Genomic DNA, 17,933 nt, shown 5'->3' with positions numbered 1-17,933 from the left:
TTCTCCTTCTCCTTCTCCTTCTCCTTCTCCTTCTCCTTCTCCTTCTCCTTCTCCTTCTCCTTCTCCTTCTCCTTCTCCTTCTCCTTCTCCTTCTTCGCCATGGAATCATATGTGACTCACAGCAATCCTATGAACCCTGTCCTATTCTGTGCCCTCATCTCTGACACACTCAAGCCCTTTGCTGTATAGTCACTGTGTCAATTCATTTTGCTGAGGGTCTTCCTCTCCTTTGCTGACCCTCCACCTTTCCAAGCATGATATCCCTTTCCAAAGAGTAACTCCTCCTAACAACCTGCCCAAAATATGTGAGATGAAACTACACCCTGGTTGCACTTTCTACAAAACATCTTGTTCATTCTTTTTGCAGTTCATAGGATACTTAGTACTCTTCTTCAACAACACAACTCAAAAATCATAGATTCTTCTCTGTCATCTGTAGTCATATTGTCCAGCTCTCAGATGCATGGCAAGTAATTGTAAAGACAATGGCCTGAATCAGGCACACCTTAGTCCTCAAGTTGACATCACTGGGTCTTAGTATTTTGGAGAGGCCCTTGACAGCAGACCTTCCTAATGCAACATGTCTTTTGCTTTCTTGACTGCTGATACCAAGGGTATTGTTTGTAGATCCAAGTAAGATGAAATCATTGACAATTTCAGTCTTTTCTCCATCTATCAAAATGCTGCCTATCAGCCCAGTTGTGAGGTTTCTGTCTTCTTCAGGTTGAGATATAATCCATCTTGAATACTGTTGTTGTTGTTGTCGTTGATTGCTGTTGAGTCAGGCACGACTCATAGTGACTCTATGAGAAAAAGATCTAATGCCTTTCCATAGCTATTGTCATTTCTCTAAGTTCATAGAGTTTTCAGAGGCATGCGGTTTAGGAAGTGAATGCCACTCCTGCTTCCAAACCTGTTTTACAGCTGGGAGCTCCACCAAACACTGTCCACATTGGGAAACCATTCTGGTATTTAATACCCTAAGTCTTTGATTTTGTGCAACAAGTCTTTCTCATTTCCACAAACAAGGTTGTGTCATCAGCATAAGGTAGGTTGTTCCTAGATTACTTCATCCTAACTCAGTTATCTCTGAGATCCTGTGTCCTGTGCTCTTGGGACACTCCCTGGATTGTTCTCTTAGGTCTAACACAGTGATTTCTGGTTTAATCTCCATCTTCACTCACAGACTGGTTGCTGCCCCCTCCCTCTCTCACCCCAACTCTCCCTTTCTCTTAGGAACCACCGTTCAGATACTAGCTCTCTGGGGAGAATCTGTGGAGCAAAATGTGTAGTTGAGACTTCAGATTGTGTGACGGCTTGTCTCACAATTATTTATTCAGTCAACACTGACTGAACTCCTCCTGGGTGATGGCCTTTGCTCGGCCTGGATGCATGAAGTGAGGATGGAGACCTACTCTGGCCCGAGGCTGACTCAGAGCTAGGAGGAAAGAACTCCCCTCGGTGGACAACCCTCACTGTTCTGGGCCTGGGCGAGGCCCTGAAGACCCTCAGTCATTTAGGTCCAGCCCCACCCTGGCATTGGTACAGCCCAGGAATGCCAGCCTCTTGTGTATCCTGGCCCAGCACCCTTTTTTTCCTGTTGGATTATGGATTTTCTCTGGAAGGGTGTGGTGCAGCCATCCTCTGTGCAACCCAAGAATTCCAAGGAAGCTGGGGTGGAAGGTGACGAAGCAGGAAGAAGCTCAAGAAATGGACTGCTGGACCTGGAATGGGAGATGGTCTGGGTTCTGATCTTGGCTCCGTCTGAACAAGGCCTTTCCAGTTTGTTGTACATCTGAGAGTGAATCTTGTCCCTCTCTGGGTCACACTTTCCAAATCTTTTAAGACCTACTGATTGTGGATTAGCAGTTAGGCCCAGTAGGGAAGGGAGGCAGAGATAAGGATGCTGTCTGTAACAACACCCTGGCCAGCCAGCAGGGATTGGAGCTTGTGGTCTGCAGAAATAGCTGCCACATGAGGCCTGAGCTGACAGGAGGCTTTGTCTAACGTCCCCCAGGCCGCCCATCCCTGCCCTGTCTAAGCCCAACTCATTGTCAGGATGGATACTGGCCAGATGCAGCCTCCTTCCCCTACAGTCTTGGCTTCTGAGCTTTCTCAACCTGCTGTTTCCTCTGAGCCTCCTTCCTGCTCTGAGGCATTTGGACCTGCTGAGCAGAGGAACATGGGTCTCTGAGCTCAGTGTCTGAATGGATTGATGAGGGCTTCCTGGAGGAAGTGGCATTTGGGTTGGGCTGGGACAGTGGGTGGAGAAAGTGAGGTAGGATGTGGGAGTAGGCTTTGTGGGGAGAGTTCTTCAGAAGGAAGGGCCCTAAGGCTCCAGACCTGCCAGACTGCTGGGTCCTCACGCTGCTGTCCTACATGTTAGCTGTGGAACCTGGGGGTGAGTTTTCCCATTCTCTATGCCTCGTATTCCTCATCTGTGAAGCAGGATTAGGGAAATGCCTGTATGAGCTGAGGTGGAGATTAAGTGAGAAAATAGATGTTAAGCCCTTAGCTTGACAGTACGCGGTTCTCAGAAAGGATTGTCATCCTTGTCACCTTCATCTTTATTCTTACCAGCACTTGTGGAAAATGTGGAGGAAAGGAGGAATACAAAGGAAAAAACAGTTGAGGCTCCTACCCTCGAGGCTTTTGTAGACTATGGAGGGACAAGAATGTCCAGACCCTAATTATTGAAAAGCAAAGCAATAGGCAGGGGCATCGCCCAGTGAGGGACCCTGGGCTGCATCGACCCCACTCTGTCTCTGTGCAGCTTGGAGCCATTCCATCTCTCTGAGCCCATTTCTCCTCCAACGCAGAGATGTTGGCACAGCTAGTCTCATGGCTCACTGAGCGAGAAGTGAAGCAAGGGCCAGTCGTGATGCCTGGCACAGGGAGAGAACTGCCTACGAGCAATTTCTGTAGAAATGAATCATTTACAAAGTGATGACATCATTTCATGGGACAGAGGAGAGATACTCTGTCGGTGGATCAAGGAAGGTTTTTTTGAGAAGTGGTGGCTTTGGGGAATCCCTAGATGATTACGAATGGTTAATCAGTCACCTGCTAGCAGAAAGGTTGGTAGTTTGACCCCCAGCTAGAGGTGCCTCAGAAAATAGTCCTGGCAACCTGCTTTGAAAGATGGCATCCTTGAAAATCATCTGGTGAATGGTTTTCCTCAGTGGCATATAAGGTCTCCATGAGTCAGACCGACTGGCCAGTGACTTGTTTTTTGGTTTGGGTGACAATTAAGTTGGAAGGGAAGATCTACATCTGGAATATAGAAAGGAGGCAGTAACAGTGAAGGGTTCTAGGCTGAGAAAATACACAGACCACACTCCAGCAACAGCAGAAATGCACAGGGCAGGTGGGAACCTGAAGCACTGGACTCCCTCTGACCCGTACTGAGTGGACAGAGAGAAGGGGAGTGAACCATCAAAGGGCTTTCTGTCAGGGGCCTTGGGCTTACCCTTGATTCTCGCAACCTGGGGAGGAGCGAGGGTTTTGAGCCGGAGAGATCCACGAGTGGAGGGAGGCGGGCGGAAGATGGATCTGGCAGCGTGGGGCTGGTAGATTGGCGGGGGAGACTGGAGGCGGAGAGGCCATTTAAAAGGCTGTTGCAAAATTGGTTTTCCTGATAAAGAGCTAGGCTGAGTCATCTGTGGAGGAGAGAAGTCACATCCAGCTCCTCCTCAGAGCTGTTGATGTAGGATTTTCCTTTTCTCGTCAGCGAGGCAATTGGTTGCCTTCTCTGAAGGCTTTGGGGACCGAGGCTGCTCAGCCAGCACTGGAAGCATCTAACAGGAAGCGGGGCTGCAGGGAGGACCCCGCTGGAGTAAGTAGGAAGAGCAGTCACGGGGCCTTGTGTGGTTTGGGATGTGTGACTTAGGACATGGAGTGTTCCTTCTGTGGTCTCAGTTTCCCCTCTCTGTCAGTGAGCTCAGCCTGGGGAACCCTCCCATTCTGATGCTGCTCCCATTGCATGAGTCTCATGCAGTGCAAACATTTCTACCTCAGCATGGCTCGTTTTCCTGGAGGAAGGCTGACGATGCTGGGTGAAGCATGCTGTATTCACCAGGTCTCTGGTGTGGATAGAGAACTCCCCAGGGGGTGGAGGCCACGTCATTTCCTCGAGGGGTAGATTGCAGGACAGAGACTGGCAAGGTAGCCAGGCCATTACTCAGGCCTCATTCATCTTCCTGCCCCCAGCTGAGCCAGAGGTTGAGCTTCAGCCAGCCACTGGTTCCTTCCTGACTCCACCAGGGGGGCAGCTTACCCAGCCTGTTTATCCATCCCATCCAGTCCCGTTGCCAAGACTCCCGGGGCAGCCACAATAGGCCGCCTCCAGCCAGTCTCTTTTCCTACTTCTGCTCCCTGTCCCACCCCACCTGACCCGGGCCTGGACCCTCCCATTGACGGTGGCAGCGTGTGAAGAAGCATTTCCTTGAATTCTCCTTGTCCTGACCTTTTGCTCTGGCCTCTTTCCCTTGCCTTACCTCCCTCCTGGGGATCTTTGGTCCAGGCATGCCCAGTCTTTGGCAGAACGGGCAGCTTTGCCTGTAGGGGGGATGTGGAGAAGGTCTTGTCCCTGCCTGAGTAAAACTCGAACTAGGGTCTCCCGACTCCCAGCCCCATGCTCTTTCAGTTCTGCTGGTTTTCTATGCCTCATTAGTCATTTCCACCTTGGTAAAGATAGGTTTACGGGCTCTTCTTCCAAGAGGAGGTAGGGAGAGAAAGCAGGTGTTGTTCTGGACAGTGGGACTCACAGGGAGAGAAGATGCTGCTGCCCGGACATGATCAAGGGTTCTACTGACTAGCATTCAGGGGCCCTAGGGCTGCTATTGCCACCTGTCCCTTCAGAGTTCAGGTCTGAAAGACAGGATAGATGAGAACTGAGACTCAGCAGCTGGCCTTTCTGAATTTTGCATCTCAGCTCTGCCACTTACATGTTATAGGTACCTGGATTGGCCTCTCTTTTTCTCTGTTTCATCTGCAAAATGGGAAGAACAATAGTACCTTTCTCTCAGGGCTGTCATGAAGACTCAGTAAGATGACTGTAAAGTTAAAAGCTTGCATAACTCCTAGCTGTAATGTTGTTGTTATGTGCCATTGACTCGACTGTGACTCTTACTACCCTATGAACTACGGCTCTGCCAGACCCTGGGATTGACTGTGGCAATGAGGCCAGGTCTGTCGGAGATGGTGAGGTTGCCTTAGGATAGCTATAATGAGGGCTCATTAATTACAGCAACCATTGCAAGAATCTCCTTCTAATGACTGTGCTCAAGGCTTCTGGGATTTCATGTTGCTGGGCTCAGCTCCTCTAATCTGAGGCAGTTCTTTGTACTAGCCTTCCACCTCTTCCTCGCTTAAGGGCCTGTCTTTTGTTATTGCTGTTAGACTGAGTCTCGATGATCCTGTGTACAGCAGAGCAGAAGGCCTGCCTGTTCCTGCACTATGCTCATCATCTCCGCTGTGCCAGGGCTCCTGGCCTCACACCTGCAGTGGGTGTTTGACAGGCCAGCACACCAACCTGTCCCCGCAGAAGGTTAGACAAATGGAAGCACCCTGGTAGGTACAGGCTGCATCCAGGCAGATTGGGAGGGTTAGCAGGCACCTGCCTCCTGTGGCCACCTCCCACCACAGAGCATCCTCTTGGGCCCAGGTGACAGGGTCATTTCCAGGGGTAGGGACTTGGGGCTGGAGCTGCCTCCCCTGGTGCCCCAGAAGAGTGACTGTGGGATGCCTGTCGTTGGCCAAGCCCTCCCTCCCCAGCTTTGTTTATGCAGGGTGGCAAAAACCGCCTGGATTGCTGGCTGGGCCTAGTCCAAGCCTCCCGCCGAATTCCTTTTCTATCAAGTCACTGCAGTCTGCGGTGGGGCACAGGAGCTCTCCTCATAGGGCATGGCTCTCTCAGCCCCAGGCCTCTTCTGTCCAGTTCTGCTTGTCCAAGAACAGCAGCCCAGGGTAGTCACTAGACTTCGAGAGGCTAGGGGACCAGTCAGTGGCAGCCCAGACTGTGAATGGAGTCTGGTGGGAGTCAGCAGACCCAGGACCCAAGCCCTGGGCTTTCTGTGTGACCCTGGGCAATGCCCTTTCGCTTTCTCAGCCACACAGAATTCTTTTCTCTGAGATCCTTTATCCTCTGACATTTGAGGATTGTATAAACCCATGGATGCTAAGCTAAAGGTTGGTAGATCAAACCCACCCAGTGAGCTGTGGTTTACTTATCAGTAAAATAACAGTAATGGTAGTTAGTGTTCTATAGGATTGTCGGATGAGTTAAGTAAAATAATATATGGAAAGTATATGGAAAGGTACATAGTAACTGCCCAATAAGTTGCTACTATCGCAGAATTCTGATTTGCAAAGTTGTGGGGACTAGAGATGTAGTGAGAATCTCTAAAGAGCCATCAGAAAAGAAAGAAAAAGCTTTCCATATGTGTGCCCTGGAGGAATAAGAGGTAGGAAGACAAGGCAAGAGATGGAGCCTTTCAGCTTACTGTTTGGGTTTTGTCTTTGCTCTCGAGTCAGAACCAACTCACAGCTGACCCTTCAGCTGGTTTCTCAGAGGCTGTAAATTTCACAAGAGGCAATCTTTCTCTCAAGGAGCAGTTGGTGGATCAGAACCACCTGCCTTTGGGTTGGCCACACAACTCCTTACCCACTAGGCCACCAAAGCTCTGCTGTACCAGCTTACTATAGGTACCACTTTATAGCTAAGAGATGCTAACTGGTAGATGGCATCTTCCCAGAGTTGTGAGCTCCCTGTCAGTTGAGTGTATGAATAGAAGTTTGCTTACTCAAGGTAGGTGAGTTTGTGGATAAAAGAATTCTGTAGGTCAAAACAACTATGAGATACCATCTCACACCAGTAACAATAGCAAAGTTCAACAGGGCAGCAAACAACAAATGCTGGCAAGGTTATAAAGAGATTGTAACTCTTACTTATTGCTTGTGGGAATGTAAAATGGTACAACCACTATGGAAGGGGGGTCGGTCTGGTGTTTTATCAGAAAGTTGGAAATAGAAACACTATTTGACCTAGCAATTCCACTACTATGAGGAATATACCCTAAAGGAACCACAGCTTCCACCCAGACAGATGTATTATTACCCAGACCCATGTTTATTGCTGCATTATTCACAACAGTAACAGATGAAAGCAAACCAAGTGCCCGGCAACAAGTAAATGGATAGAAAAACCATGGTATATTCACACAATGTAATACTATGCAGCCTGGGTGACCCTGGAGGACATTATGCTGAGTGAAATATCACAATCACAAAAGGACAAATAATGTATAATACCACTGTTATAAAACAGAACTGACAGGAGTTGGGTGGGGGGTAACTGAGAAAAGAGGGGATAAATAATGAGTACTGCATTGGAACAGATGAAGGAAAGAACTGCTTAAAAGGAACATATGAGGCATTATTTGTATGACAACAGTACAGCATAAGAGGTGGATAGTAAAGTGAATTGAGGGGGGGTGAGAAGGAGGGAGGAAATTATGCAACAATGAATGAATTTTTTTAAGTGAACCTGGGAGTTAGGAGGGAAATGATAATTAATGGGTGAAAATTCATTTTTTCTGTAAATTTTCATTAAAATCACAATTTTAAAAAGGGAGGGGGAAGAATCCTGCAGGGAATTTGACTGCAACATCCATAATTCTGTGGTTCTGTGAGTTTGGGCAACAAAACTATCTCTTTCTACTGTAAGACCTTAGGAGATTCCATCCCCTCTTAAGAACCTAGATCTATAGAATGAGTTTGCTAGAAAAAGATCTGACCCCTTCCAGGGACTAGAATGGAGTCCCCAATTGCTAGCTCATTCCAAGGCAGTGTGAGCCCTTGCCTCATCTTAAATGAACTTGTTAACAATAAGCCCTTGATAGTCACTGCTGCTCCCAGTCCTAACATTAGTGCTGTTATCACCCCTTCTCAGTTAAGGAAACTGACTCCAAGAGGTGCACTAACATGCCACGGCCACACAGCTTATAAACAGCGGGTTTAGGCCAGGCAGGCTGGCTTCTAAGCAGAGAAGAGGAAGACATTACGTGAGACAAGCAGCCTTCCAGTCTGACCTTCAGTGTGGCTGGCTGTCCCCTTTCTTATCCCCCTACGAGAAGGCAACAGGTGTTGTGAGTAGGCAGGGGATCCAGGTCTTAAGGGAGGAAAGAAGAAAGGGGCTGGGGTCAGAGGGCTGGTGGCTGGTGAGCCTCATCTCAGTGAAGATGTTGTGCACAGTTCCTCTATTCTGTGTGGTCCTTCCTGCTGAGTTCTGTGCCTAGTGCCTGCCTGGTCAACAGTGGACCACTTTGTGGGCCTCACTTTCCCCATCTGTAAATTGGGAGTGGTGGGGAAATGGCTCCTCAATGGGGCCTTTCTAGCTCTGAGAGACCCTGATTCTTGAGCTTCTTTGGCAGGATGCCTAGAAAGACTGTCCCTGGAGACCCACTCGGCATGCCACGGCCAGTGCTAATGAGGGCAAGACAGGGGGGAGGGCAGGGTCACATTCCTCAGGAACTAATTAGCCGCCCATGGTTAGTGGGGCGAGAAGAGGGAGGGAGGGATTTTCCCAGCCCCAGACTGAGCTTCTAACACAGGCTGATGGTCTCTCTTCTCTGTCTGTTGTCAGTTCATGTATCATTGTTCAATAGGTATAAATTGAGTACCTATTGGTGGGTTCAACAGACAAGGCCATTGAGCCCTTAAGGCCCTTAAGCTTATGTTCCAGTTGGGGAAACAGACAATAAACAAAGAACCTGTAAAGAGGAAGATTTAAAATTCTGGTGAATGCCAGAACTGGGCAGATAAAGAGAAGTTATTGCCTGTGGGGTCTGGCGGTCTGCTTCCAGAAAGTCCTAGACTTGAAAATCCTAAGGAGTTGTTCTGCTCTGCACATGTGGGGCGGCCATTAGTCAGAATCTACAGAATAGAGACACAACAGTAGTGAATCTCTTGATCCCTGCTGAGCCTCTCACCCTTGTTGATTCTGTCCCCCATATGTGCCATTTGGCGTGAACAGACAGCTTGGGCTCTATGTAGCACAGAGAGCCCTGGATCTGACTCCAGCTTTGCCACCCTTCACTAAGTTACCAGGAGGGCAGTTACTTATAAATCTCTAAGCCTTAATTTCCATTTCTGTGAAATAGAGGCGATAATGCCTGTTTCCTAGTGTTCATAAAGTGGTGTTTGGGTTGTTGTGTTATTTTTTTGTTTTTTTTTTTAACTAATGCAAAGTCTCTACACAGTTGCTGCTAAAGTGAGCATCATTTATCACTTTTCTGATGTTCAAATGGGGAGCTCTAGTGGAGTAGTCTGTAGGGAGTTGCACTGCCTGCCCAAAAGTGGCTCCTCTCTGGAGGTTCGAATCCACCAATGACTCCTCTGGAGAAGGATGGACAGTTCTCTCCTGTGAGAGAGAGCCTCTAAAATCCACTTGGAGGGTCAACTGTGAGTCTGTCCTGACTCAATAGCCATGAGTGAGTTCCTGAGAATTTTTCAATGATTGTTTAAATAAAAGGAAGCAAGTAGAAGAAACTGTTTACAGTGGTTACCTGATTGTAGTGTGAGGTGCTCAAGGAGAAAGAGTTTCTCTACACATACTTTATAAGCTTTTACTCTTGGAACAAGTGAATATATTATCCATTTTCAGAAAGAGAAATGTTAGTATCATATCTTGTTAAAATCAAATCCCTATACTATGAGTGTGGAAAGGACAACAAGTCCTATAAGAAACACCTAGAAAATGTTCCGGTGTTCATTCATGCGTTCAGTAGTAGGTCTGAGGCCCACTTTCAGCTGGGGGCTATTCAAGGGGCAAGCCAGGTAGATAGGGTCATTGCTCTTAAGTTTATAGGTTAGTTGGGGAGCAGACAATGGACAAGGAAATCAGAGAATAAGTTCAAGTTGTGAATGCTGTGAAGAGAGTAGAATGAGGAGATGGGATTGGAAGGAGAGGGCTGTCTTTCTAAAGAGGGGACACCCAAGTTGAGAACTGAGTGGCAAGAAGGAACCAACATGAATTGTCAGCTGTGAAAGGATCATTTCAAGCAGAGGACCGCAAAGGCAAAAGCCCTGAGGGTAGGAACATACTCAGCATTTTCAAGGAACAGAAAAAAAAAGGCATTGTGTAAGATATCAGTGAGACAGGAGGGGAGAAGATGAGCCAGTGATGTCTGAGGACCCTGGCCACCACAGTCAGGACTTCATACAGTTTGGTAAAACATCCTATCAACAACTGTCAGGGGAAATCCAGATGAAGGGTTCACCAGTTCTGGAGGGATCTTTGGGCCTCCTTCCCTCAGGTGGTGGCACTGAGTGGCCATGAAGGGGGCTAAGAGATTGTGATGCGAAGAGGTGATCCTAGGAAGGAGTGAGTGAAGATCAAGGTCCAGAAAAGATTGTATTGTATGAGAGAGCTAGGTACCCCTGTGGTCTGCATTCCCTTTTGCTAACTGGTTCTCTGTCCCTCTCCCTGCAGCTCTCGGCCGGAGCACTAGCTTCACTGAGAAGGATCTGAAAGAGGCCAAGGCGAGGAGCCAGCAGATCGCCGCCCAGCTGACCACCCCTCCCAGCTCCAACTCGCGTGGCGTCCAGCTCTTCAACAGGCGCCGGCAGAGGGTGAACGAGTTCACCTTGGAGAGCCACGGCCGGAGAGGCCAGAAGCCCAGTCAAGAGTGCCTCAAAGTGCTCCCTGCCAGCCCCACAGGCCATGCCCGGGGACTCTGCCTGAGTCCCCCATTACTCCCTGAGCCAAGCCTTCCCAGGACCCCCAACCCTCAGAGCCCTGGGACAGGCATCCCTGGCCCCAGCATGGAGGGCTATTCAGATGAGGCCAACTTGCTGCGGCACCTGGAGAAGGTGGCCAGTGAGGAAGAGGAGGTGCCCCTGGTGGTTTATTTAAAGGAGAATGCAGCCCTGCTGACAGCCAACGGGCTCCACCTGTCCCAGAACCGCGAGGCCCAGCAGGCCCCACCAACCCCGCCTGCTGAAGTCCATACCCCAACGGCAGATGTCAACCAGAACCTTCCCCCGCCCAGTGACACGCTCCCTACACCAGCTTCTAACAGCAACCACAACCCGCCAGCCACAGATGTCAACCAGAACCCACCGACAACTGTCATTCCTCAAAGCCTGGCCCTTTCTAGCACCCAAAAGAATTTGTCTGAGGAACAGCTCCCGCCCAATGGCACAGTGCCAGATTCCAAGCCCAGCACTCCGTGTGCTGGCGGGCAACCCCAGGCACCAGCTGTGGAAGTGAAATCCAGCACACTCCTTATTGATAAAGTATCCACACCAACTTCCACCACCAACACCTTTTCCAGGGAAGCCACGCCCATCCCCAGCTCAGAGGCCTCAACCCCAGAATTCATGTCCAGCTCTCTGCTGATCGATATCCAGCCTAGCACCCTACTGGTGTCAGGAGAACAAGAGATGTTTGGGCGACCAGCCCCCACTACGCCCACAAAGATGTACAGTGAAGTCCACTTCACCCTGGCTAAGTCCCCTTCAGTGGTCAACAGGACGGCCAGGCCCTTTGGGATCCAGGGAGCAGGGGGTGCCAGCCAAATGGAACGAAGCCCCATGGTAGAGAGACGACATTTTGGGGAGAAAGCCCCAGCTCCCCAGCCTCCCAGCATTGCAGACAGAAGTCCCCAGCCACAAAGACATGTAATGTCCCACAGCCCAATGATGGAGAGGAGGCCCTTGGTGCAACGAAGCCCGGCTTTGGAGAGACGACCCATGGGGAATTTCACCCCACCTCCCACCTACGCTGAGACCTTGTCCACAGCTCCCCTGCCTTCCCGGGTTAGGTCACCACCCTCTTATTCTGCCCTGTACCCCAGCTCTGACTCTAAACCATCTCATATGAAAAGCCAAGGAGTTCCCACCAGCAAGACAGGCATTCTGGAGGAGTCGATGGTTCGTAGGGGCAGCCGGAAGTCCATGTTCACCTTCGTGGAGAAGCCTAAGGTGACCCCGAACCCAGACCTACTGGATCTGGTGCAGACGGCCGATGAGAAGCGGAGGCAGAGGGACCACGGCGAGGTGGGCCTGGAGGAGGAGCCCTTCGCATTGGGGGCCGAGGCCTCCAACTTTCAGCAGGAGCCAGTGCCCCGGGACAGGGCCAGCCCCTCAACAGCTGAGGAGGCTGTCCCAGAGTGGGCTTCGTGCCTCAAGTCCCCCCGCATCCAAGCCAAGCCAAAGCCCAAACCCAACCAGAACCTGTCCGAGGCCTCCGGGAAGGGGGCTGAGCTCTATGCCCGCCGGCAGTCCCGGATGGAGAAGTACGTTATTGAGTCTTCAGGTCACGCTGAGCTGGCCCGCTGCCCTTCACCCACTATGTCCCTGCCTTCATCCTGGAAATACTCCACGAATGCCCCTGGGACCCTCCGAGTGGCCTCTCGAAGCCCAGCCAGGACCCCGCCTGCCTCCCTCTACCATGGCTACCTGCCTGAGAATGGGGTCCTGCGCCCAGAGCCCACCAAGCAGCCACCATACCAGATGCGGCCCTCGCTCTTTGTCCTCTCGCCCATCAAGGAACCTGCCAAGGTCTCAGCAAGAGCTGCCTCTCCCAGAGCTGCCTCACCTGCCAAGCCGAGCTCCCTCGACCTGGTGCCCAACCTGCCCAAAGCGGCCCTGCCAGTGTCTCCTGTCCTGCCTCGGCCCTCGCGCTCCTCACCAGGCCTCTACACCTCACCCGGCCAAGACGGCCTCCAGCCCACTGCTGTGAGCCCAACCTACAGCAGTGACATCTCCCCCGTGTCTCCCTCCAGGGCATGGTCCCCTCGAGCTAAGCAGGCTCCACGGCCCTCCTTCTCCACCCGCAATGCAGGGATCGAGGCGCAGGTGTGGAAGCCTTCCTTCTGTTTCAAGTAGCGAGGCCCCGCAGGGTGTCCCACTGCCTGTCAGGGCCTCTCTCTGAGGGTCTGATGGAGTTCCACTGGGGTGGGAGATGGCACGGGGCTGAGAGTCAGGCGTGGAAGTGTTGCAGATCCAAAGCCTGACACCACAACCAGCTAGCTTTGTGACCTTGGGCAAGTTGTCTCCCTTCTCTGAGCTGCAGCTCCCCTTTCCTACCCACAGGGTGGTTGGACTTCATGTCTGAGGGATCTGATGTCTGATTCTGGGTGGGGGAGGAGGGCCATGTGATATAAACTCCCTGGCAGACCCTAATGAGGCTGAGGAGCTGTAGGGGCACCAGGGTCTGATGCCAGCGTCTTGCTGGAGAAATGGCCTAGAGGAGGCTTTTGGAGCAAACAACCTGCCAAGCCTGTTGGAGTCAGCCAGTCAATGAATGGGCTGTGTTCTCAGCTGCCCGAGGACTTTCCTCATGTGGCCCAGGGTCCTGGTACCTTTCTGCCTCTTGCAGGATTCTCACCGCCACAGGCCTGTCTCTTCCACCTCTGCCTTCTGGACACTGCTTCCTCTCAGCTGCTTCAGAGAGCTTTGCCTCGGCCTCCATCTCTCCTCCATCCCTCAGGTCTTCCCACTGGACTCGGCCCCCCACTCCACCCACTACTGTCAACTTTTGCCTTCCTGCCCCTCTGCTTGACTGCCTCCTGCCCACTCCAAGCACCTGGCTCTGCTCCAGGGAGACTCGTGGGTCCTCAACCTCAGTCCTGGTTCTGCTCAGCTTGCCTCCACTGCCTTGGGATGAGGAGGTTCCAGGGGCTCCGTAAGAGGCAGAGGATGTGCAGAGTGGATGTGCAGCTAGGTTTGAGCTTTGACTTCAGCCAAGAGCTGCCTGACAAAACACAACTATTTTAATGCAGTGAAACAGGCCCCAGGGAGAGACAGGAGAGGAGGATTCTGGTCCCAACTCAGACACTCATTTGCTGTGTGACTTTGGCCAAGTCACTTAGCCTCTCAAAGCCTCCATTTTCTCATCAGTAAAATGAGAGCCCTTCTGAGAGTGATGATCTGTGATGCTAGGCTGATGCTTTGGAAGAAAGTCTTTGTAAGTGACAAGACAGTCCCCTGGGAAGAAAAGAAAAAGGCTATGGGCTGCTGCCACATGACAGGTGGAGGTTAGATGTCAGTGTGATTGGAATGAGTGGCCACCAGAGACCAAGAGATTCGAAGTTCTGGCTCAGGATTGCCTGGAGATAGGGTAGCGTGGCCAGAGTTAGGTCAAGACATAGCAGCTCTGTGGAAAAGTACAGAAAATACTGTAGTAGCTTTGAGGAAAAACCTGAGACTTCAAACATTTGCTTCTAAACATATTGACCCTTTGTGTGTCTTTGAATCTCAGTTTCTCGATTGTAGAGTGAGGGTTTGAGTCAGGTAGTTGAGGTTCCTACTACCTCCAACATCTTTGATGTGCTGCAGCCCCACCACCCCTCTTCACAAAACCAGGCTTTGTGGGGATTGAGAATACCCCCTGGAAGAGATGGGATTCAGATGGAAGTGTCCCTAGGCTGGGGGCCGAGGACCACCCACTTTCCCTTCCCAGCCCTATTTCTGGCCTCCCCAGGGTGTGAGAGGTGGTGGGGGTGGTGCCCATGTTGGGCTGAGCCTGCAGTTTTCAGTGAGCTCCAGGCTTGTCTCCATGGGAACGAGGGGTGCCTTCCCAGTGAGCTCATTCCACCCAGAGCTGGGGGTTATGCGTGGGAGTCATGAGCAAGCTTAGCTGCCTCCTGCCAGGCCCCGCTCCAGGACAGAGCGATGCCCCCATCCCCACCTCACTGGACCTCTGCTCCTTTTGGTCCCTGGGGGCCAGCAGTGGAAGAGCTCACCCTCCACAGGGCAGCTCCTGCAACCAAAACCTCTTCTTCCTCGGACTCTGTTTCCTCTCCTGTTCTGAATACACTCTGCCTCAAATCTGTCTTGCTGCTTTCTTTCTTCTCTGCTCGCCGTCTCTCCTCCCCCTTCTCCCTGATTCTGACCTGGGAAATGGAGCAAGAACAGCCACACTCCATTCCTACGTGTGAAGGTGTGATTGTGGGGTGACTGTGTGCTCCTGCCTCTGCAGTGTCTGGGTATGTGGGGAGGGGGGACAGACTCAAATTGGCTTGGAAGTGAGGGCTGCCCTGTGTTCGAGGGGCCAGCACTCAGGGAACCAGAATCCTGTGGAAATCACATTCCACTTCCCTTGGAGTCTGGCCAGAAACGAAGTAGAGCATGGGAAAACCCCACAGCCCTTTATGGCCCAGGTCTGTTTGAGCTCTTTAAACAAGGAATTTAAAAACCTTGAGCCAGAGCCTTCTCGCTCATTCCCTCAGGCTTGCTCCCTATTCTCTTACTTGAGCCGTCTCCACATTAGTTTCTGCCTGACTCCTGAAACGTTTTCTCCTTTGCTAGGGGTGGGGGAGGGAGGACCTGCCACCAAAAGTCAGGAGAACAGGCTTCGAGTCCCTGATTGCACCCAGCTCTGGACCTCTCAGGTCTCTCTTCTGTGCAAAGAAAGACTGCAGAAGGTGGTCTGGGAGCTCTTTGGAGTCTCTAATGGCTCCTGTCCGACTGCTCTACTGTGTCCTCACCCCACGCATGTGCCTGGTGCTAACCTGAATGGGGGCTGCCTTCTGAGTGCTTGCTGCATTTCTTAGGAGTTCTGGTGTCTGCAGTGCATCGAGATCTCTGTCAGAAAGGGAACAGATCTGAATTCCTGCAGCATCTTGTACTGTGTTCACCCAGCACACACATTCACGCAGTCAGCGTTCAGGTGTGGAGTCAGTATGAGGTCAAGCTCTGGCTTTGTTTGCTCACTTCCACATGATGGGAAGCTTCCCACCACTACCCCAGGCTTCCAGCCCTGCTTGAGCCGTTCTGCTGCAGAGCCCTGCCTGAATTCTATTACTCCTTCTACTGTTTGGCCCTTGCATTCCCCTTGTGGCCACTAATGACAGAGACAACCCTTTAGAAATGTTCAGACAATTTTCATAGCTAGCTCCCCCTACCCCTCCTACCCTTCTGGCTGTAAAGCCTGGTTCCTCTGTCTCAATGCTTGTGGCTTGGATCAAGGACTGTGGGCACCCACCCCTCTGCAAAGAGTGGCCCTGTGGTCCAGTGTTGGGACATGCCTGAGCCCATTCTGATTTGACATTTGGCCCTGAGACTGGTCTCAGCTGCCAGCCCTTCCTTCTGACCCTGGGGCAGGGTCCTCCCTCTCAGCTCCTCCTGAGTTGCAGAGTCTTCCCCCTGCACTCAGCCTATCTGAAAGTTTCCTGAGAATGAACACACACACACAAACACACACACACACACACACACACACACACACACACACACACACACACACATATGCACACTAGCTCCCAGTGTCTCAGACTCACATGTACATGACTCTTAAGAGTGAAAAGGGATAGATCCCACTCTGAGCCTTGTATGTCCCAGTAGATCCGTAAGAGTCACTCTAGCACTACTATCCTATAAAAATTCCTCCTGTTCAGGCTGCTATACAACATTCCCCTGTAGGCAAAAAGGCTCCAGTTCTGAAGCTGGGTTTATCTAGCAGCTGCTGCATTCTATTTGGAAAAACCACGCAATTGATGTCTCTTACTGCCTTTCAGTTGGGAGGAATTTGATTCTGGTTGGATGAGAGAGTGGCTGGCTTGCCTATGGTTCATCACTGACTGGGTGAGAGATTGGAGTTTGTGGATGCTTCTAGATTTTGAATTGATGGGTGACCCAGAAGGACTGGGTAATTTTCCTCTCTGATGGGTGACTGCTGGTAAATTTGGATTGGAGTGGGAGGCTGAGTGGACTGGGTCTTGCTGGAATCTGACTGAGCAGTTGAATGGTTTAGCAGCTGTGTGCTGGATGTAGGCTCCCTAGCCCTCCACATTTAAACCTGTTCTAGCTGCTTAAACATGATATAGCCTTTGAATAACAGAAAGTCAGTCTCTCTCTCTCTCTCTTACACACACATACACACACATGTAAGGCAGAACACACTGGGTGGTTATTTGTGCCTCTGAGCTTCGTTTTCCTCATTAGTAAGTTGGATGAGATAATACCAGTTACCTCACCAGTCTATTGTAAGGCTCTGATGAGAGATAAAGGATGAGACTAAACCTTGTAGATGGAAAGGTCCTTAAAAAGTGTAAAGAAAATGTCATGGCACCAGATATCTTCATCTGATGCCAGGAAGAGGAGAGAGAATACCTGCCAGCACCAGCCCACGGCTGACTGCTGTGAGGCAGAGGTCAAATATGCTTCCCCTCACTCATATTTTCACCAATTCTAATACCAGCCACCCTCCCCTCCATGCCATTCTCTCCTCTTCTGCTGGGTTCAGTAATTCATTGCAGGGGCCACACAGAACTCCCAGACCACACTCACTCTTCAGAGATTTATTAGAGAAGTGACAGGTTATGGCTCAGAATCAAGATTAACAGGTACAACGCAGGCTTGGGATCAGGAACCATGGAGGCAGAAATGCTCCTTCTTCCATGCAAGGCAGCTTTCTCAGCTTCCTCTCAGCCTGCTGAGGACAGGCTCCACTCTTGGGCCTCAGCACCTGCTTGGACCTGACTTCTTCCCTGCTCAGCCAAATGTTCTAAAACCTGTTACACACTCTATGCATTAGTGCCCAGAGATACCCCACTCCACCAGTAACCCTCCTGCCCAAAGGTGTTCAGCTCCCTGACTCTGGGCTGGCATACCCACTGTAGCTGCCTCACCCTATGAGCTGGGAAGCACCCCACACACACACATACACACACACTATCTCCTGCTGGTGTCCTGGTTCTGCTGCTGCCATTTCTCTGCTGTACTTCTTGTCATCTTGCTGCTTTCTCTAAGGTCACAGCTGTCTGTCTCCCACTTAGATCTAGGAGGTTCTCAACAAAGGGACCTCAGGGCCAAAGGGCACATTCTGGGAATATACATATATACACTATATATACACATACATACATATATACACTATATATACACATACATACATATATACACTATATATACACATACATACATAT

General features: G+C 50.8%; 1 protein-coding gene across 2 annotated transcripts in view; it reads left to right on the top strand.

Moving 5' to 3' along the window:
• The window catches only part of SYNPO (synaptopodin), a 49,304-nt gene that overhangs the window by 28,448 nt on the left and 2,923 nt on the right, over window positions 1–17,933 (top strand). Inside the window, exon 2 of one of the 2 annotated variants that reach the window (XM_006893688.1) lies at window positions 10,493–12,891. In XM_006893688.1, coding sequence (XP_006893750.1) covers window positions 10,493–12,891 — 2,399 coding nt within the window. Of the gene's footprint in view, window positions 1–10,492; window positions 12,892–17,933 lie in introns of those variants that run through there. The other variant, XM_006893689.1, reaches the window with a different exon arrangement.

Source organism: Elephantulus edwardii, unplaced genomic scaffold (assembly GCF_000299155.1).
Source record: "Elephantulus edwardii isolate Elephantulus edwardi_28Jun2011 unplaced genomic scaffold, EleEdw1.0 scaffold00130, whole genome shotgun sequence".
In the NCBI taxonomy this organism is placed as follows: Eukaryota; Metazoa; Chordata; class Mammalia; order Macroscelidea; family Macroscelididae; genus Elephantulus; species Elephantulus edwardii.
Note: the sequence above shows the minus strand (reverse complement) of the source record. Positions and strands in the feature narration are given on the sequence as shown.